Raw genomic sequence first — 22,344 nt, 5'->3', positions numbered from 1 at the left:
AGGGTGGGATGTCAGCAACCTTCCAAGGACCTGGAAGAGGACCTCTGTGTGCTGCCCTCTTCCTCTCTTTAGAGTTCACAGGGATGGCACTCTAAAATGTAGAGTAAGATTTGGGTGGGCAGGGAAAAGATTGCGATGCCACCTGACTTCCAAATGAAGATGGACTGGGAGCCCCTAGAAATTCCCTGGGGTACAAAGAGAAGTTACTGCAATCCCGCACAATCGAGGGGTTTCGTAGAGTGTACTTATTGGATTTTGAAGAAGGAAAAGAGTTCTTCAAGGTGCAGAAAGGGCTATCCAGGGAGTTACAAACTTTGTTATGAATGAACATTCACACTCGCATCACCGCTGTGTCCTAAAAACCCTGGCACACCCAGTTCAGCCTTCCATGGCTGGAGGTCTGAACAAGGCAATCAATTGAGCCCAAATCAATTTCTTGCGCGCGCGCGCTTGCTTTCTCTCTCTCTCTCTCTCTCTCTCTCTCTCTCTCTCTCTCTCTCTCTCTCTCTCTCTCTCTCTCTCCTCTCTCTCTCTCTCTCTCCTCTCTCTCTCTCTCTCCTCTCTCTCTCTCTCTCCTCTCTCTCTCTCTCTCCTCACTCTCTCTCTCTCCTCACTCTCTCTCTCTCTCTCACACACACACACACACACACACACACACACAAAGTGGATAAAATGAGAAGGTTGGTGCCAGTCCGGGCACACTGGAGCTAAGCAACTGGCCTTTGTTTGTGAATCAGAGCAGTGTAGGGGACATCCTCCTGTCGCCGCGGGGCGCGCGCCTCAGTCGAGGGTGCGGCGAGGGGGAGGCCCCATCGCGCCAACCCCGGTCCCTCGCGCTGCCCTCAGCCCACCAGACGCGCGCCGCGCTGCACTCTCCGCTGAGTCGGCGGCTGCAGCGCACTTGGCTGGGGCGAGGAGAGAGGGGTGGGCGGGCTGCTTGGTTGGCGTTGGCGCTCTGCAGTGCAGTGGAGTGTTAGCCCAGCTCCCTATATGGTCGGGGATTAGCTCGGCGCTGCTGAGGCTGAGCCAGGAGCCGGAGGAGGAGGAGGAGGAAAAGAAGGAGGAGGGGGAGGAGGAGAAAGAGCGCAGCAGCAGTCAGCGCACGCCGAGCTGCTGCCGGGGAAAGCAGAGGCGCCGGAGGCTGGAGCACCGCCGACGCCTCGGGAGTCATGGCCGAAGGCGGAGAAGGAGGAGAGGATGAGATCCAGTTCCTGCGGACTGTAAGTCTCCGCGGCGGGGGCGAGGCGGCGGGCAGGTGGGGAGGAGCGCGGAGCCCGGCGAGGAGGGGCTGCGCTGCGCCGCGAGGCCGGGTGCCCGGCGCGCTCTCCGCACTCGGGGGCTGCAGAGGCGTACCAGTCACCTACCCTCGGAGCAGCGAGGGGCTGCATGGGAAGGGGCAGCTTTTCCTGCCTTTTCCTTCATTCTCTACCGTCACTCCCACCCCAGACCCCCACCCTGGACTGCTCGCTTTTCGGGCAACTCGCTACTTGGTCTGAAACCTTTGATGCCCAAACTTCAAGCTGGGATTGACTCGTGGTTGCCCTGACCTACACGATCAGAGGTACCCCAGAGTTGGCCCTCTGTCACCTCCACACTTCATCCCACCCCCCTTCCTCCGAGGCATTCGCATGCACTGGGGAACTGCCAGGAAGGAGCCAGAGGGGCAGGGGCTAGAGTGGGGAGTCGGGTCGCGAAGCGGGCGCAGGTGCTTGGTCCCAGTCCTAGGATCTCTCCGAAAGAAATTTATCAATTCATCCATCGCTGCCCCTCTCTTGTTATGTCTCAAACCGGCAAGTGCTGCTAGAACCTTACTTGACCGACCGCCCGGTGTGCAAGAGCCATGGTCTCTGTTCCCCCTCAGCGAGCCCCGCAGGATGGGAAACCCCGGTCTATAGCTCCGCGTCACTCAGGTCCTTTCCCTGGCACCGGAGGGCAATGCTCCGCCCCAGGATCGGGGGCGGGGGGCGAAGTCTGTTGCAGCTGATCAACCTTGCCCCTTAGGAATTAATATAAAACCTTTCAAGGTGGACGACCACCCAGAGAGATGGGGGAGCAATGGGATACTTCTTGGAGCTGATTTCAGCCACGTGACCTTGAGTTTGTCACATAATCTAACCTACCTAGCCTCAGTTTCCTCATGTGTATAACAGAGAAAATATAACCAGCATTTCAGGGTTGATAAGAGTTAAATAAAATAGTGAACATTATGTTTCATAAACTGTAACTTGCTCTATAAGTGCTACGTAATTTTATATGAGCTGTCTAGCTCTCAGGAATTAGAATGAAATCCTCTCCCTCTCTCAAGTTCACCCCTCTCTCTTCTGACCTGGTCATTCAAGATCACAACTTAGCTCTTGTGTATCTTTTGGAACATGCCCTTATTGAAGTGCTTCCTTCCAGTTCCTTTCAGTTTTTCTTTTAAATATGGTTCCTTTGTCAAGGCTGAGATTTGGGTAATATGGGGGGAAATTCTGAAGGACCCTTCACCCTCCTAATACTACTTAAAGACCAGAGAATTTAACACTTCCCCCTAGGTCTGATATGCAAATGTAGTCTCCATCCTCATCTCTTACACTGCACACAAAATGGTCCTACACTCACAACTCATTACAACCTTTTGTAAAGCAGCCTGTACCTCCCAAAGCCCTGTGGAATCCTTTGGCTTTCCCCTCCAACAGGTGTCCTCAGTATTGAATGGGTGGCTGCTCCCTTCCTACTTTGTGCCCTCCTCAATCAGTGATTTCTTCTACTTATTAACCATCTTCCAGGCACCAGTGATGCAGAAATTTAGAGAAATTCGCGGGGGTGGGGGGGGCATCTTTGAATAGATAACCCAGGGAGTTTAGACAGAAACCTGGTGGTTTTCTTGAGATCTGCCTCTTACCTGTTTCTCTTGGCTTCTGTGGCCATCTTCCCTCTCCATTGGGAATGTAAATGTTTTTCAGTATACCTGTAGCCATGGCTTTTTGTAGCTGGGGTTCTTAAACTTTGTGTCAGGGGCTTCTGACCCCAAAGATTCAAGCAGGTGGACCTCTTTTAAAGCCCATCCAGGACCCCCTGTGGGATTCAAGGACCCAGGTTAAGAACTCTACTGCGGAGTTCTGTATATAAGTATGATTTAGAGGGATATCTAAAGTAACCATGGGGTCAATGACTCCAAATGTGACATTATTGATTCTTTTCTTGCTTGTAATTGCTTGAAGATTTTGCTTGTGTGTGTGTGTGGGTGTGTGTGTGTGCATGAATGTATTTCTCAGTTCTTTGCCCTATGAAGTAGCTTAACTTCCTCATCTTTGGTGTCGTGGGGGAGAAAACAAGGGAGAAACTAAAGCACAGGAGATCAAATGACTTGGCCAGGTTGCCAAGAAAGTTTCTGGTAATTGTCCTTATATAATGTTAAATTAAACCCCCCACTGGAGCCTGGCAGTGAGCACAAATCCAGAGGTTATAGTCTTAAGGATATATTGAGATGAGAACTGCAGCTTTCTGAACTTGACCCTCTCCCTCTTCAACTATTAATTAGACAGAATGATTTACTGGAAATTTTATTATCGTAAACTTTCAAACTGCTAAGAATGTTGATGCTATCTTGCTGCTTTTAAGGGAGCCAGGAATCACTAAGTTATGCTGGCAGTGGGATTTTCTCACCTGTGACTATGCCTGGGTTAGAGAAGGTGTTTCCTTTTGAATTTACTTACCTTTACTTTAGAGTTTCTTTCTTTTCCCCAAACAACATCTTCTAAAGCATTTTGGCCATCTATGAGTCATATAATGCTTCCTCACCCTAGCATTGTCCTGGATCAGAAACTGGCTATTTGACAATGGAATAGAATTATATCTTTGCAGCAGTGAACTTTAGAGGATTGCTATCCCAGAAAGCAGTCCTACTTTAAAAAAATGGACCACAGAACATCATTGTGTCATGGATCCTATTCAAAATTTTAGTGACTCTGGTATCATGTGTATTATGATAGTGCCCCAAATGAAAGCAGCTGGAATTATTGATGGGATGCAGTGAGCCAAAAATACTGCAGTAATCACTGTAGGTGTGTGTGGTATGGCTGGAGACATTACCTAGGTGGTGGTGTTCATCTTGGTTATATTCTCTGATAGGTTGAAAGCCCACTATCTCCAAAGCAGGGGGCAGGCCCCAAACATGTGACTTGAAAGCATAAGCATATCTGTACCCCAAATCTTAGGAAGGTGGGAGAAAACTGCAACCCTCTTCTGGCCTTCTGAAATCACTGAAAGTCGTGATTGCCAAGGAGAGAGTCAAACAGAAGGATAGATGGAAGGATCATCTTTAAGGAAGAATTGTCCCTCCCGCTGCTGTTGGCAGTGGCATCAGCCTGCCTTCCAATTGCTCTTGCTGACGTAGCCAGTGTCACTGACGTGACTCTGAAGCTGCTCAGAAGCAGATAAACCTGCCAGCCGCTGATCCGAAAGCAAGAAGTTATGGTGAGAAGAGCGACAACTATCCTATCTTCAGACAGGCGGTGGAGAGCCTGGCACCACTCCCTGCTCTTGCAGTAGCCATTACAGTATCCACTTACAAAACAAAACTCCAAGCCTTTGCTGATTTTTCTGAAACACCCCAGTCTTCTCCTTGCCAACCCCTTTTCCACAAAGGTAATTACAACAACTCAGAGTGAGATAGACATTTGTGTCCATTAGTTTCAATTAAAGATATGTCTTAGATGATCTAATTTAGCCCTCCCTGTAGAAAGTTGTTCTCCTTCACCTACATTTGCAGCTCTTGTGGAACAAGAGAAGGTGCTTGGGCTGAAAGTCAAGGACTACTCCCTTCATCTGGGGTTCCTGCCTTCAGGGCACCTCAGACAAATTTCTGAATTTGAGCACTGCTCAGGAGCACTGCTGTGAGCTCATGTCCCTCTGGAGCACACATCCCAGGTTGGAGTGGCAATGAACTTTTACCTGGTGTTTTATAGATGCCTGCTTGCATCTCCTCTCCACGGAGTCCATTTATGTAACAGCTGTGTGGTGCCTATGCTTTGTACTTTTTCCATAGGGAGCTAAGGGGGAGGGGTGGGCAAGAGTGACTCGTTCCCCTAGGCACAGGGTTTCAGGGTGATGGTAAGTCGTAATGGAGGAAGTGATGGAATGCTGACCCAGACACTTAGGCATGGGTGTTGCAGAACTGAGGAGGGGCTTTCCTGCTGAATTACTTTTAATGGTTAAAATGACTAAACTGAGAATATTACCACTGTCTGGTCCTCCCAAAGTCACTTCAGGGCTTCCCACCTTAGCTGTCTCTTCTCTCTTGGCTTCTCAGAGCTGATCTAGTTCAAAACCCATATCAGTGGTGCTGGATTCCTTACCAGGGAAATGCACTAGTACATGATAGAAGCTGGGTCCTTTTTCCAAAGGAGTGAAGTCCAGTGGGAAAGGCTGCATCAGCACTGGGAATGGTGGCTCATGCTTGCTAAGGTCTCATTGCCAGGACCAGGACTGTCCTAAGGAGTGAAGTTGCTGAGCTCCTGGGAAAGGAAGTGATGATGGCTTCAAGCTTGGAAATATTTGGAATGTGATGTGGTCCACTCCAAAAGGAGTGAGACCAGACTCAAGTCTGCAATTGAAAGATGTGCGGCTGATGCCCCTGCGTATTTTTTCTTATGCCAACATGATTATTAAGTAAGGAAGAGGACACTTAAGTGAAATGATTTTTAAACAATTTTTAATTTCTTTCCTAATGTTGGTTTAAAGGAAAAACATTTCTCTAGATCCTCAGGACTGATCTGAGAGGGGAAATGTTGAAAAAGAGTAGGAGGAATTTATATGGAGAACAAAAGAAACTGATTTTTAAAGGATTTGTATTTTAACCGTTTTTTTTAAAATATCTGTTTATTTGCCTCTTTGCTTGTTTTGTTATCATTTATTTTCTCTCCTCAAGAAAGACTTTTTATTTCATACTTTGCTTTTTTTCTTTATATTAATACTTAAGGAATTTAGAAGCCACTGATTCTATCATTTTCTGATTGACTTGTTGTCCTTCTGAATGATTCTTATTAATCTCTTGTGTAAGGCCAGGAGGTCCTGTGTCTGAAGAATGCAATACTGTGTGTAGCTCATTTCCCTCAATTCCACATCAATATAAACCCTTCTAAATTAGCTCCATCCTTAAGCTACTCTTAATACAGATTATCCAGTAGGAGTAGAACACTGTAATAAAAAATTGAACTTAGAGAAATTCTTATTTCTAGCACTAGCTCACTGTGACCTTGAACAAGTTGCTTAAGAAAATCCAGACTTTTGTTTCTCCTTTTATATACAGAGAGACCCTACCTTAAGTGAAATATTATGAGAGATAACAGTAATTCCAAAAATGCCCCAAATGAGAGGAGAGGTGTGTTTCATAGGGTATTGTCATTGCGTCCGTCATTGTGTCTGTGCCTGCATAGGAAACTAACCCTGCTTGTGATTGGATCTTGTTGCAAAAGCACCACAGTTGCTCCGGTCCCTAACATCTTCTCCACCAGTGTTGTTCTCACCCCAGTACCTCATTGCCATCACTTGACTGAAATGAACCCCATTTTTCTCAAGTGATTTGTTTAGAGGATGTGAGAATGCAAGAAGGCCAGTGTGATGGTCTTCTAGCAGCCAGGTGGGCTCCCAGGATTCCAGCCACCAGCAGAATATTCAGTTATTTTCTGTCTTCTCAGAACATTACTAAAGCTACTGTTTCCCAAAGGATCACCTTTTCTTATTGAATCCCGTAGCTCTTCCTTTCAAAGCTGTTCCTCCTGTTCCCCCTCCACTCTCTTTATGAGCCCATTCTTCCTTTTCCGTAGAGCATTGGCAACCAGCTTCCTTATAAAACCAACCAGTTTTTCCTCCCAGGGGTTTCACTGCTTCACTTGCATCTGCTTGGGGAGTGGAGCCTTTGAAAGCTCTTTTGGCTGCACCTGGATGAAGCAGATGCTTCTATTATGGGGAATTCAGCCCACACTGAGGCTGCTGGAGGTGGTCCCCAGGGAGCCAGGTTGGGTCTTCCATGCCTCTGGCTGGTGTTCTCTTGGTCATTCTCTTGTTCGGGTATTTTAGGGACAAAGACATTTCCAGCCGCTGCAGTTTCCCTTGGTTCAGTGAGTTTTGCCATCATAGCACCTCTTCAGTGCAGAGCCAGGGAAGAAAAAGTGCTGGCACCTCAGCCCTGATCCTGCTACAGGGATGAGTCTCCTGAGGTGCCAGGATGATTTTTTTTCCCTCCATATGTCATATCTGATTCCAGGTTGTTAGAAAACAAAGTTTAGGCCAGTTCCGAGACTGACAATACAGTATTCCAAAGCAAAGGAGCTGCACCTCCTCTCCTCCCATGCATTTTTGTCCTTCTCTAGCTCAGAGTGTGTTGCTGACTCCACAGTCATATACAGGGCTAATGTCCTTTAACAGAGGGACACAGCTTACCAATAGGAGGCATGAGACACCAGCCCCTCTTTTTTCATTTTCCATCTTCCCTGGCAGTGAAGTCCTCATTGATTCCAAGTCTCCCAGGCCCTTCACAGGCTTGTCTTCTTGGGGGAAGTCTGGTTGTCACTGCACTCCATGCCCAAGAAGAAGAAAACCAACCCTCTGTCCTAAAATCAGAATACAATGAGATTCAGAAGTTGAAAAAACATGAGCCCTTCCCTCTGGGGTGACAGCTGCTCGCTGCTGCTTGCTTTAGAGTGCAAAGGAGGCAGAAGAGAGCTCTGGAGACAGCGCTATTGCCGCTGGTGCGGAATCTTGCAGGTCACCAACAGTTTTTGTACTGAGGTCAGTGTATAGGTGGTTTTATGCTGCGGGAACCAGTCACTGAGGAGCAGATGGGACAGTTGTGCAGAAAATGTAGGAACGGAAGTCTGGTTTGGTGTTAGTGTCAACAGGACCCGTGGGCAAGAAGGATATCATTTTCCTTGGTCTGCCTTTGGAAGAAGGCATTGCTTCAAGAAATCCCCTCTACTGAAAAACTGAACTGTAAAATTGTTAACTCAGCAGGAACCATTAATGATTAGCATCATTAACAGCTGAGTAGAGCCAGTTCCTAAAGGAACAGGAATAGAACCAAAGATGGAAGTACTTTGGAGCATTGCTGAAAGGGACAAACTTGAAGGGGCACTATGCTAGTTCTTGGAGAACTCTGAGTAGGAGCAGAAGCATTAGGGACCAGGAGTCTGGCTGCGGGTGGAGGGAACAGAGACTCCATCTTTATTTAGGTTTTTGAGTAGAGGAAAGAACGCTTGAACTACCTGGAAGCATTCTTTGCAGCTGGGACTGATGCTAATATGTACTTTGTTTCAGACAATTCAGAAGCAGAGACACCATGAAGAAATACAGTATCTCTGCTTTTTATAAGATGAAGTGGCTCTATATCAAAGCAAGAACTAAGATGTCTCTTTCCTGAGGTAGAAAAGTGTTCAATTGACAAAACCCCATTATCAGTTATCCTATCTGTTAATATAATGCTCCAAGTAAATGTTCCAGAGTCCCTGGAACCAACTCACAACAGTTCCTAAGGAAAGAAGGAGAATGCTGAGGGGAGCTTCTGTTTCCCAATAGAGCAAACAGGAAACGCTCTTCCTGGAAGGTAAAAGTCCTTGCACCCCACCAGTGACAAGACTTGGCACCACCTCTCTGACAATTTCACAGTTGAGTTCTCTAATGGGCCTAAGCAGAGAGAGCTAGTCAGTGGGACTACAGAATGAAATGGAAACTTCTCCATCAATGGCACATAAATGTCCACAGTGTAAGAAGTATTGGCTAGAACTGCTGCACTCTATGCTGTGGACCAGATCCAGACTGTAAATAACACTAGGACAATAGGAAATATCTAGTTGGCCACAATACCACATTGATCCAAGAGCTGAATCCAAGGGGTCAGGTGGAATTAGAGTAGCTAGACCCGGATGAGGTTGAGCCCCCTATAAGTCCCTCATCTCAGTCACCAGGACACATGGCTGTGGTTCTGAGAATTCTTGTGCTTCACATCCAGGTCATCCTCTTCTGTCCAAGCTGGCTAGAAGATGAGAGGAGTCCAGAAGTAAGGATAAGCAAATTTCATCTCTGCAAGAGGCAATTTAGGAGGAAAAATAGAACATACCAGTCAAATGGATAAAGTCAGAGCTAAGCATTTGCTATATACTGCAGTATTTCTAGTGCCAGATACCTATTGGACTGTCTTCCTTTTTCTCAACTTTAGTGTGCCCATTTATAAAGACATGGTAATGATGATTTAATCTCAGGGATGCCTTGAAGGCTCCAAGTATCCTCCCAGGAGGGAAATACATTACACACACACACACACACACACACACACACACACACACACACACACTTGGAAGAAGTGTCTTGGACTAATAGTTGCCTGATTGCCTAAAAAGGTTCTGTTATGGTTTAGATATTAGCTATCCCCCAAAAGCCACATGTGAGACAATGCAAGAATGTTCAGAAATGAAACGATTAAATTATGAGAGCTTGTAATGTAATTGGTGTATTACTCCACTGATATGAATTAACTGAGTGGTTACTGTAGGCAGGTAGGATGTGCATGTAGGAGGTAGGTCACTGGGGGCTTGTCTTTGGGATTTATATTTTGTCCCTGATAAGCAGGACTCTCTCTCTCTGCTACCTGGTTGCAATGTCCTGAGATGCTTTCCTCCACAGTGCCCTTCTGCCATGATGTTCTCCCTCACCTTGGGTCCAGAGCTATGGAGTCAGCCAACCGTGGACTGAACCTCTGAAACCATAAACCAAAATAAACTTTTTCTCCTCTAATTGTTCTTGTCAGGTCTTTGGCCACAATGACACAAAAACACAGGTTTCTAATACCCTAAAGCATGAGTCATACATCATAAATTCTAGGAATATAGGGGTCTTAAATTTGGTTTACTCTGAGTAGATTTAAGGGTTTATGTGCAAAGAAGGGCAAGCCTGCTCTACACATTCAAATAAAAAATTCTCAGCACTACCAGTCTAGCCGAACATATCTGTAGCAGGGTTCTGAGCTGCCTGGCATTTTGCAGCTGTGGATGAGCCCTCATAATCTGTTTGAATGAATGCATGAATATTTTTATGATTAGGATCTGCTTTATAATACCCATTAAGGTCCTTGGATGAAAATGTCAACATAAAAGACAATGTATCATATATCACAGTACATAAGAGAGAGATTGGCAGACAAATTAATAGGCTTAAGAAATGATAGACATTATCATCAAAATGAATGCAGATTTTTCTAGCCTTTAAACACTCTTTAGAATTGTCCTGTAGATAAAGACATCATGAAATTTTAAGTAAGCAGGGGATCCATTTAACATTTATTGACCAACTGCTAGTCTTCACCTGGCCCCAAACAAGTTCTTAGAGTTATATAGATGAACAGGACATCTTAATGTTAGATAATTCTGGTAGCTCAGGGTTGAGAGGGAGCTCAGTCTTATTTTGAAATCATATTGACATCAGTCACTTGAGAGGAATTTATAATAATTAATTTTTCATGCTTCTATGATAAAAAAAAAGTTTCTTGTTAAAATGTATGACCTTGGGGAAGTTTCTTTAACTCTGTACCTGTTTCCTCATGTGTTAAATGAGGGTAATAACAGTGCCTGTTGCAAAAGGTTGCTGTGAGGATTAAATGAGCTAATCCATGTAAGGTGCTTGGAACAGTGCCCAGCAGATAGTAAGTCCTCAATAAATATTAGCTATTAATATTGTCTCAACAAATAGTGTTAAACATTGACATTAGTCATACTAGCTATTCCAAATGTCAATGCACATTCATTTTACACTTAGAAAGTATGAAGTAACGATCCCCTGTGGTTATTCCATAGTCTTGATTCCTGATATTCTGCTTAACTATAAATATGAGCAGACCTTATAAATGGAAATGAGCCTGTAGTGTTTGGGGCCTTAGGAGTACAGAGCAGTTCTCAGAGGGTTTACTTTGCAAAGCCTCTTGATGCAAAAGCCAAATGACCTCCCTGCTAGCAGTTTGTAATTACCCATGTCAAAGGATGGGTGACATGATTTGGAGAATCCTCAACCACAAAAATCTCATTGTCTTGTTTGGGGAGGTTTGTTTTATTTATTTTTGTTTGTCCAAACTTTGCCTCTGTGGGAATTCACTGGATTTCCAACAACACAAGATCATCCCACCATAAGGATCTGGTCATTCACCTTCTCCCATCCCTTCTCTTGTCTAAGAATGTAAAGAATGAACCTAAAGTTAAGCTTGATTCTTATATCCTCTTCTGCCCTCTCCCATGAGTGGCCCTGCTGGGGGCAGTGGTCTGAACCTCTGATTCATGTTCCCTCCTCTACATCAAACATTATCCCCATCTTTGTTCTCTCTGCTTTCCATAGAACTAAACTGGATAATGTTGGTTATTTAATCCTGTTAAGAATCCCTCCTTCCCTGGATAGAGGAGATGTTTACTGCATTCCTTTAGGACAAACAGGTGTACAAGAAGTCTAAGTATGTGGACAGGCTGATGGTGCCTTGTCTTTATTGGGTTAGAGTCCCTTAATTGGCTCTTAATTTCACTCATAAAACTGACCCTAAAAATTAGAAGATTAGACTAAATAGAAGGGAAATTTAATTTTAAAAATTATAGCAAGATTTCTTCAAATAACAGAGAGTGGGTGGAGTTCTGATTTCCTTAATGAAAGGAGATTTCTAATGGTACTAAATCTTGGTGTTTCATTAAGTATCAATAACTTTCACTCGAGTTGTGAAGAGAAAAGTAAACTACATGGATGAGATATTTTACCTATTCCAGTCTCAGTTTACTAATCTACAGAGTGGTAACAATCATAATTCACAGCAAGGTGTCACAGTAAAATGAATGAATCCTAAGATTATATGGACAGGGCCCTATTTTATGAGTTTGCTGCCTGCTTCCTCCCAACATCTCGGAATAAATGGAATTTGAGTATATTTTCAGAGATACTGTATAAAGTATAAAATACTATAAAGAGGCCACACATTCACTGCTATGGTGTCAAGCATTCGTTACTGCCCCCAAATTCATTTGTTGGAAACTTAATCCCCAAATTCATATGTTGATGGTTTTTGGTGGGGACCTTTGGAGGTAATTATGGTTTGATGAGGTCATGAGGTTGGAGTCCTCATGATTAGATTAGTGACTTACTAAGAAGAGGAAGAAAGATAGAGTTTACATGCTTCCTCTCTGACTTGTGAGTGCTCACTTGCTCCTCTGCTATCTCATAAAATGGCACAAAGACTCTCTCTAGATGCTAGCATCTGGCTCTGGGAATTTCCATCCTCCAGAACTGTGAGCCAAGAAGGTGTCTATTGTTGATAATTTAGCCAGTGTATGGTATACTATTAAAGTAGCAGAAAATAGACTAAGATGCATTTTAGCACTTGGAGAAATTGATATCTGATTACATATGTATAGAACTCAGTATTCTAATTAAATGGGTTTTAGATCAAAGTTATTCTGACATTTATTTTTGTACATAAATATTGTACTGGCTCATAACTAGACATGATTGTACACAATTCCCATGAATGACTGTAATTAGTATAAGTTTTGCCTAGCGAGAACATTGATTTTTTTTTCATTGACTGTCCTACTTCTTTCCTATTACAAATTTTAAAGTAGTTGATGGTTTCTCTGTTACCACATACCATTTTCAGATCATCATTGTATCAGTATCAGTACACTATCATATGCAGTCGCTAATAAGAAAGTGGTAAAGAGCATAAGGTAAGACAGACCCAAGTATGAATTCTGGATTTGTTACTTACTATCCACGAGAACTTGACAAATTCCTCATCTCTAAAATGAGGACATTAAGAAGTTTTTTCATGCTTACAGAGCTGTAATGAGCAGCACAGGACCTGGCTCATTCTATGGTTACATTCCCTTCTGTGCTACCATATATGACGTGATACATAATACACACTTTAGTGGTCGATTTTACACCCAGTGCCTGGAGATTCCCTTTGCCACGGTGAAGAACCCATACTCCACCCAGGTTTCTATGAATCACCTGGGATCCTGAAGCAGCTGCTCTTCAATGGTATGGGAATTGTTTGAGGGGCAGAAGATGTACTTAGACTGTTTACTATGATTTTTAACTCAATTAATTGGGAACAAAATCTAAATAACTCTCCCACCTGCACCCTGGAAGGCTTAGCCAAATAAAAACCTGTGTGTGTGAATACATTTCTGCTTGATTTTATGAATGTATGAAGATTGTGGTCCCAAGGCACACTTTTAATAAACAATAGAAACCTATGCTTGACTTTCAGCTGTTTGGTAGGTGATGACAAATATTTGGACTGGTCCCCAGACCCTGCTTGGATCTCTGACTGAGCGAAGGCCCTGCTTGTTCACATCTTGGTGAGGTCTCCAGAATGCACAGAAGAGGTCAAATAGATCACAAGGCCAAAGAGGCTCCTATATCTTATCTATAAACTGCCTCCATTAAATGAAAATTTAAAAGCAGGTTTATTGTGGTTTTAGAGTAAAGGAGATTTAGTGCTAACCCCTTTATAACCCATAGGTGAGGTATAATATGTTATTGAGTATGATGAGATATTTTTTCAACGTCTACTGAGCTAAGACAAAATTAAGACCTTTCTAAAGAGCCTCAAGGCATTTACAGTTAGGTAAAGACTCCTGACAATCATTTGTTACTCTTTGTGTTGGGAAACTGAGATGCTATTCCTCATCCATCCATCCATCCATCCATTCAACAAACATTTATTGAGCACTTACTATTTAAAAGGCATGTTTAGGGATTGAGGAAGATTTAAAGTTGAGCAAAACACATAATCCTATTCTCAAGGATCTAAAGTGTGGTCAAAGAATTAGACATCTAAAGAACTAATAATACAACAGCACAAAATGTGTTAAATAAATGTGAAAGTTTTTGTTTTGTTTTGTTTTGTTTTGTTTTTTTCCTACTGGGAATTTAACCCAGGGGTGCTCTACCACTAAGTCACAGTCTCAACCTTTTTATTTTTTATTTTGAGACAGGGTCTCACTAAGTTGCTCAGGGCCTTGCTATGTTGCTGCAGCTGACTTCAAGCTTGCAATCCTTCTGCCTCAACCTCCTGATCATTGTACTCTAGAAGAAATAGTTAGGTCACTAGAGAATCAGGAAAGATTCAAAAAGAAAGGGAACATTTAAAAAGAGGTGAACTTTATAAGGTGTTGGTAGATTGCACATAGGGTTGAAAGGGCATTTGAGACAAAAGGATCATTACAAAGAAAAACCTAGAAGAGGTAAAGTTTGTGTCATGTTCCAGGAAGTATGCAGACTTCTGGGGAGGAATGTATTGAGAGATAAGACTAAAAAACTATTTTGAGAGCAAATCAAGATTATTTGTCCCCAGTGTTTTAGCTGATGTAGTTAACAATTCTAAATTGAATTTAATCTAAAAATCCCCAACATACACGACCGCATAGTTTTGATAAAGTAGACTATAGATTATGTAAGAATGTATTTTGTAATAATTTCTTCAAGTCAGTCTTGCATCTGATGTTTTAAAAATCTAGGCTGATCTTTAAGGCAAAATGCAGATCATCTGAGCAATTGCAACTGTAAAAACTGAATTTGAGAGGTCTTAGGCTCTTAGTGAAAAAGAACCTCCACTGATGGAGAACTGGCCTTGTCCCATGGTGGAAATGAGAGTCTTGTGTTGCACTGAAACTTTTTGTCATGGAATCAGAACCGCTCTGTAGCTCTAGACGATGATTCACCTTGGCTCAGACCAAGGAGTTTAAGGTGACAGAAGAAGAAGTAGGCACTTCAAGAACATGCAGAAAACAGAAACTAATTAGCACTGACGGGCCGTAGCTCTACTAAAGGCCTTGCCAAGAACTCTGTCTGTTGAAAGTTCCAGCAGCATCCCTTGTGCCTCAGACTATTGGACTTATATGACTCCTGCACCCCTGCCAGAGAGACAGAAGTCACCACAGATGGGGCACAACTCCTCTTAAGGTCACTAGTACTAATGCAGTGTGACTCCTTCTCGAATACACAATACAGAACTCACTACCTGGCTCTTGCTTTTTGAACCTACCATTTGGTCACATCTAGTAGTAGGAAAAATAGTAGGTCAGAATTCAAATTAACATATAGTTCAGATTGTTAAACCTTTAGTGGAGAATATGTCTGGAAAGTAATTGTTAACTGATGTTTTATGATCTCAATAACCTGGTACTTTATCATGGTGTGCAGATTTTATTTCAAGGTCTCCTTTTCCCCCAGCAGGTTGTCTCCACTGGGTTGGAGACAAGGTCTTCTTTCTTTCTTTAGTTTTATTTCTTACAGTTCCATCAATACTAATATTTAGGGACACAGTGACCCAATGATTACTTAATTTCTCATGCTTCATTTCTGCCAGATCACATTGCTTAGGCTAGCTATTCAGCAATTATAACTTCAGACCCTCTTTCCCCAAGGGTAAGACTTACCTAATTATTGACACAAAAAAGGGACTCCACATTTGGAAATTATAGGCTCCATTCTGAATAGACAATATGAACTTCTACAATCAAAAATTTTAGAAGGTGCATGTGTGCGCATGCGTATGTATGTCTGAGGTTTGGTCAGGGACTCTGGATTTTTATTATTGTTGTTTTTTTTTTTCTGATTTGTCCCCAGTGGCAACACAGCACTTATGCTATAGCATTTGTCAGATAAACATATGTTGAGCAACCTAATAAAAATAAATGGAGAAAATGAGAGGAGCATAAGTTTATTTGAAATCTGGTGCCTTATGTTTCAACTAAATTCTACATCTGGTGTCAACCTATGTAATTTCATCAATTCCCCTGTGTAGGTGTGACCACAACTCTGCCCACAAACATACTTATCTTTCTGAAATGCTTTATCTATCCTTTTCCAAACTTATTGTTGCCTTGTGCTCAATTGAGAGGACCACTCATCATACCTTCTTTCACCTAAGCTTCATTTGTCCCTTCTCAGATTATTTTTCTCAGGTCTGAGGTCCCATGCTGTCTTCTAGTTGAGCCCCTTCTCTGTCACTAATCTACATGGGGTCATTGAAGTGAGTGCCTTTGCTTTTGTTAAGAACTTTATTATACTTCTGGAAATACCAGACATACACAATTAAAGTGCACATATTTCCTATATTTCAGCTAAGATTGATCTGCAAACTTCCATTCCAACTGTTACAGAGGTGCGTCTATGATCTTGGACTTTGGTTTGTGGATCTGGTGTTGTCATTCAGAATGCCCGAATCTCTTTGCAGCCTTTTAATAAACCCAGACTAGGCATTCATGGACATGTCTCAACCTGTTCAAGTACTTTCTTTCTCTTCTAACTTCTCATGCCTGTTCATTCTCTCTTCCTTCCTTTCTTGCTTGCTTTTCTTCCCTTATTTTTTTCTCTTTCTCTTCTTCACTTTTGGCTACTTCTCACTTTCTTTCTTACTTTCTCTGGAACGATCAGTATGTACATACAAATAAAACTTAGCTCTAGAATAAGCAGGTATGTCAGAAGGGTTCCAACTAAAGGAAACCAAAGACCAAATAGCAGCAGTTGCTCCCTGTTTATTGGCTTTCTGTAGTTGTCCATCAACTCATCTGCAAGTCTGGGCACTGTCTCCTGACTCCTCTTCTTTCTTTTCCTGTCATTCACCCCCTGACTTAGAACAGACTTCTGGAGAATGACTTGGGAACATGAGCTTACAAACTCCTTATCCATTTTATATACATTATGAACTAGTATGTAATTCTAAGTTAAATCTCTGTGTGTGGGTCAGCATCAAATATTCATCTTTGTCTCCTAAAAACAAAAAGTGTCCATGTCCCTAGAGAAGTCACTTACTGAGAAATATGAGGGTTGCTAATGAAAATTTAGAAGAATATATCTAAAAACTAGAAAGTCAGGCTTCAGATGTATCAGGAGAATACACATGTCTCTAACAATCTATGTAGGGTCTTAAAGTTCCTTATGTTGTTCAGTGAGTGATGAATTGATGGGGACAAAAGGAAATTGATATTCTCATAGGATCTGTGCATGACATTCATTTGGTTTGTTTATGATGTGTTTCACTTTGGAGCATTTTCATTAGAAATACAGGATGAAATACATGCTAGGAGCTCCAGCTACACCAGGGAATTCTACCCGGTTCTCAATATTCTCAATATTCTGTAACAATGAAATCTTTTTGCCATCATAACATTATCTGTGCTAATAGTTTGACAAATGATAATCTATTTTTTATTCAACACCAGTCCATAGGACTGGCCTATGCTCCATATAAACAGCCCACAAGATAGTATGTACTTGTAAGAGACTCCAGTCTGTGTTGCTTGAAGAGATAGCTATCATTGCATTTACCTATGGTAATGTAATGCCAAGAAAGAGATAATCATCAGTCTCCAGGACATGAAGCCCAAATTTGGGAGTTTGGAAGGCAGTGGTTGGTAGGTCAGGAGGGCAGTGCAGATCTGCAAAGGGGAGTAATCCAGGAAGAAAGCACAAATCCTGAAAGGTCCTCAAGGGCAGTCTTCCTACACCGGATTGGGACATTTTGGGCCTACAGCAGTCACAAGTCAAGTTGATCAGTTTGTCCTTGTATGGAGGCACCATCCTGACCAATAATCTCATGAGTGACTGAACTCAGATGGTGATTCTTGATGGCTTCAATTTCAGGGTACATTTACATTTTCTTTCCTTTCCTTTCCTCTCCTTTCCTTTTTTTTTTTTTTAATTGGTACAGGGGATTGAACCCAGGAGCACTCAACCACTGAGCCACATCCCCACATCCTCAGCCCTTTTTATTTTTTTTATTTTGAGACAGGGACTTGCTAAGTTGCTTAGGACCTCTCTAATTTGCTAAGGCTAGCTTTGAACTTGCAATCCTCCTGCCTTAACCTCTCAAGTGTTTGGGATTAGAGGCATGCACTACAATACCTGGCTTCTTTTCTATGTTTTTAAAAGTATCATAATTACAATTTTTTTAACTTTATTATATTCCAACTGGGGTCCATTTTTTGTCCTAAATAATTGTAGTACTCCCTTTTGTGGGTCCCATTTTCTCCTGTTCATCAAGTGAATTTACCCGTTCTCCTTCCTTATTCCTTCTATTTTATTACTAGAACTTACACTAAGCCAAAAGAGGAGTTTCTCTGTTTTGGTTCTCTGTCCTTGTTACCTGGCCCACACTTTGTGAAGTGGTCTCCTGGCTGTAGTTGCCATAATGCTCTTTTTCCCCCCACACCTTCTCTCCCATAAAATGTACCTTCTAACCCACAAACTGGAACATACTGCTCATAACCAGCTCATCCACAGAGATCTTTATCTGATGTTCTAACCTTTTCTACTCTTTTTCTCCTCTAAAGTTTACCTCTCCAGTGTTCCCTCACATCACAGTTCTGTTTGGTTTCTTGTTAGTACTTTTATGAATTAATGTGAATTAGAATATTGTAGACTGACAGGTACTGTGTTCCCAAGATAGTTTAATTTTAAAATCAGTCTTCCATGTTTTAATCCACACAACGGAATTGCAAGCATGGCAGTACAAGAATGTCATAGGTGATAGCTGCAGGAGAGTGAAGTATAATTACTTGGAGCTGCCCTACCCCCACGGTCACCACTGTCTTAATCAGTCTTATAGATATGGTTGTACAGACTTAAACTTTGAACTTAAAATCAGTAAGGACTAGGGATGTGGCTCTGTGGTAGAGCACTTGCCTAGCGTGCATGAGTCCCTGGTGTTCAGCCCCCCGCACCACAAAAGCAAACAAATAAAAAAGATTTCAAAACCCCAAAATGGTAGAATGAATTTAAAAGTAATGAAATATTAATTTTCACAGGATTTTCTCTTTTTAAAAAAAATACTCATTTAACTGTGAGTTGTAATCTCAACTTGGCCATTAGTTCTGCAAACTTGGTCTGTTGTTCATTCATCTCTAAAATGAATGCTTTATAGATACGGAGGCCCTCGTCTCATTTCCAGGTACTGCTTTCTGCAGGAGCAGTGTGCGTAAACGACGGTCTTCTTCACAGTCCCATGAGCAGAATTGAGAGAATCTATTTTAAAGGCCGGTTTTCAGAATAGAGCCTCCTCATCCTACTGAATATGTTTTAATAATTCAAGTTAACTTCTTTTTAGATAAATGTACTTTGGACCTTTCAGAAGAATAATTTCTTAAAATTTATTCATTTTCTTCATATACTAATTTAAAAATGTTCTTGATGCCTCAGCACTTTAGGATATATCCACATGGTTAAGAAGGCAACATAACCTGCCTTTAAATTAATTTCACCTATTATAGCTACTTAAATTTGCTGATTTTCTTATAAGGTAGATCGCTAGCTAATTCCCCTTTCTAAGGGGATGTACTGAAGCATACTCAGATTTAATTAAGTAATTTTGGGTAGCAAATTAGTTGTTTAACTAGAAATAGACTCCCAGTTTCCTTGTTTCACTTAGTAATAAAAATGCTCCAAGCCATTCTGTTGTGACACACACACATACACACACATACACTTATACGTTAAATGCTGAGAGAAAACAAGATATTCAGTGAAAAAAATCTCTGAAGAAGGAGAGACTATATAGAATATTTTCAGACAAAACAAACCTGAGAAAGGTGCCACCAACAGATCTTAACTAAATAATATATCTCAGATTGAGCATGGTGGTATACACATGCAATCCTAGAGACTTCCCAGGAGAGAATGGAGGCTGAGTTAGGAGGATCCCAAGTTTAAGGCCAGCCTCTTCAACTTAGTGAGGCCCTAAGCAATTTAGTGAGAGCCTGTCTAAAAATAAAAAGGGTTGGGGATGTAGCTCAGTGGTAAAGCACCCCTGGGTTCCATCCCCAATAATAACAAAAAACAATTTTTCAGAAATAAAATGATCCCAGAAAGATGTTCTAATAAAGAAGAAGTGTTTTAAAAAGCTTAAATTAAATTAAAACACAATGATAAACAATAATAAAAATATATTGACAAATTGGGAAATTAAATACATAATCAATATGTATTCAAAGTTTTGGATAATAATCACATGTAAATAACATGAGAGGAAGGAGGTGTTTGATGATAAGGAATTCTTTTTTTTAATTTTTTTTTTTAGTTGTTGATGGACCTTTATTTTATTTATTTATTTATATATATGTGGTGCTGAAGATCAAACCCAGTGCTTCACACATGCCAAGCAAGTACTCTACCACTGAGCCACAACCCTAGCCTCCATGATAAAGAATTCTTAAGCTCTTTTATTATTGCAGAAAAGTAAAGATAATACATTTATGCTTTAAGATAAATATGCAAATTAAAACTTCTAGAGTAACCTCAAAGAAGGGAGGGAGGAACAGGAAGGGAAGAAAGAAAGGAAGAAAGAGTGTATAATTTTAAAGTAAGTAAAGGAGAAAAAATACAATGGGGGAAATTTCAGTGTAAAAGAAGCAAAAAAAAAAAAAAAAAAAAAAAGAAGTGGAAAATTCAAAATCAAATTGTCAAACATGCAAACAGCATAATGACCAGTGAACTTAATGGACTTGCCCTCCAATGAGAGCCAAAGGTTATCAGAGTGGATTCATAAATAAACAGCAAAAACTTTAAACAAAAAAAATTATTAGAAATGAATTGGGACAATGTTTATCTTCCTGAGAGAGTCAGTTTGCCAAGAAGTTATAAAAGGTTTAATTGGTGTGTATTTGAAGACATAAAGAAGAAATGGTCAGTGCTAGAGGAGTTGATGAATCTTCCCTTCAGTGGGAGATTCTAACACTTTTCTCAATAATTCCTTGGTCCAACAGAAAATCAATAAGAATGTAAAGGAGTTTAAAGATACAATTAATAAGAGACTACATTCAACAATTACAAAATACATAGTGTTTTCAAGAACATATTTAAAAAATTGTGGTCACATGATAGGCCAGAAGTAAAAATTCTGAATGTTGTAGACAATTAGTATATTATACAAATTAAACTAATCAAAGAACAATTTAGGTTAGAAGTCAGTTATAAAAAAGATAGCTTAACAAAGTTTCATGTTTGGAAATTTGAAAAACACCACACTTTGAAGTGACCTTAAATAATTTTCAAGAGTCAAAGAAATCATACTAGATATTCAAAAACACCAAGCTCAGAATTATGAAAATACTGTGCAGCAAAATTTGTAAGACCTCACTGAAGTAATAGAGGAAAATCTTCAAGCAAGTCCCTTACAGCAATAGTTGGCAAAGTGTTTTTGTGAAGGAACAGATAGCAAATTTCACTGCCATGACTACTCTGTTTCAACTACTCAGCTTTGCAATTGCAGCACAAAAGCAGCCATAGACAACAGGACAAAGAATGGGTGCGACTGTGTTCCAATAAAACTTTATTTACAAAGACAGTGCATAAAAAGAGGAGCAGAAAGCAGCAGGAACTGGCCAGGCACAGCATATGGTGCGCATGCACTTTCACACTCTTCAGGGTCTTCATCCATTTCTGAAAGCAGAGCATGATCCCACACAGGCCGCCCACCAAGAGACTGAAGGAAGAAGGTGTCCCTGGAGCATAAGAATGCCAGTAAGGTTTTTCTTGCAAAACAAAAGACTAATAAAGCTTCTGGAACTCTGAAAAAGACTGTTATACAAAGAATCCACAAGTAAACAGTATGAGGAATAAATATTAAGTAATTGATGTATCAGGTTTAAGAGGTAAGAGATTACAAATGACTTTGTACCTTTAATTTTGAAATGTGGCTCAAGGCCAGGGTTAGATCAAATTCCTAGAAGAATGTAAATGAATATAAATGATAAAATTTACTAAAAAAATCTAAATGTTCCTATAATTATTAAATAAAATGAACAGTATAATATAATTATATCATTATTAGGGGAAAAAGAGTTTCCTCCCAAACCACAGGGCTTAGGTAATTATATAGGCAAATTCTACAACAAAAAAATTGAGTAACTTATAATTCCAATCTTGCAAACCTTTTAAAAGAGTAGAAAAAGAAGAAATATTTCTAAATTAATGTTTAAGGTCAGTATAGCCTTAGGCAAAGATTACTTAAAAAAAGGAAAATTAGAGGCCAGTTTCACTTTTGAATGTATGTGCAAAGATCCTAAACAAAGTATCATCAGACTAAATTTATCCATAAATGGAAAAATTAATATATCATGATTGCCAATTGTGATAGCCATGTTAGAAAACAACCTGACATTAACTGATCACAGGTGAAGTTGAATATACACATTATCCTGTGACCCCCAAATTTTTGCAGACAGAGCCTATAAAATTCACACATTTTTGCATCATATATGCGTTCATGCATGTTCACGATATCGAACAACTGGGAATAACACACATGCCCATCACCAAGAGAATGGAGAAAGT

General features: G+C 41.0%; 1 protein-coding gene across 1 annotated transcript in view; it reads left to right on the top strand.

The window, feature by feature from the left end:
- The first annotated feature begins 1,094 nt into the window (after positions 1-1,094).
- RYR3 (ryanodine receptor 3) overlaps positions 1,095-22,344 on the top strand; it is a 506,360-nt gene continuing 485,110 nt past the window's right edge. The window contains 1 exon segment of the mRNA XM_079126345.1: positions 1,095-1,220. Coding sequence (XP_078982471.1) covers positions 1,170-1,220 — 51 coding nt within the window. The 5' untranslated portion in view covers positions 1,095-1,169.

Source organism: Sciurus vulgaris, assembly GCF_902686455.1.
Source record: "Sciurus vulgaris genome assembly, chromosome: 2".
Classification (NCBI taxonomy): Eukaryota; Metazoa; Chordata; class Mammalia; order Rodentia; family Sciuridae; genus Sciurus; species Sciurus vulgaris.
This window is presented reverse-complemented; position numbering and strand designations above follow the sequence as displayed.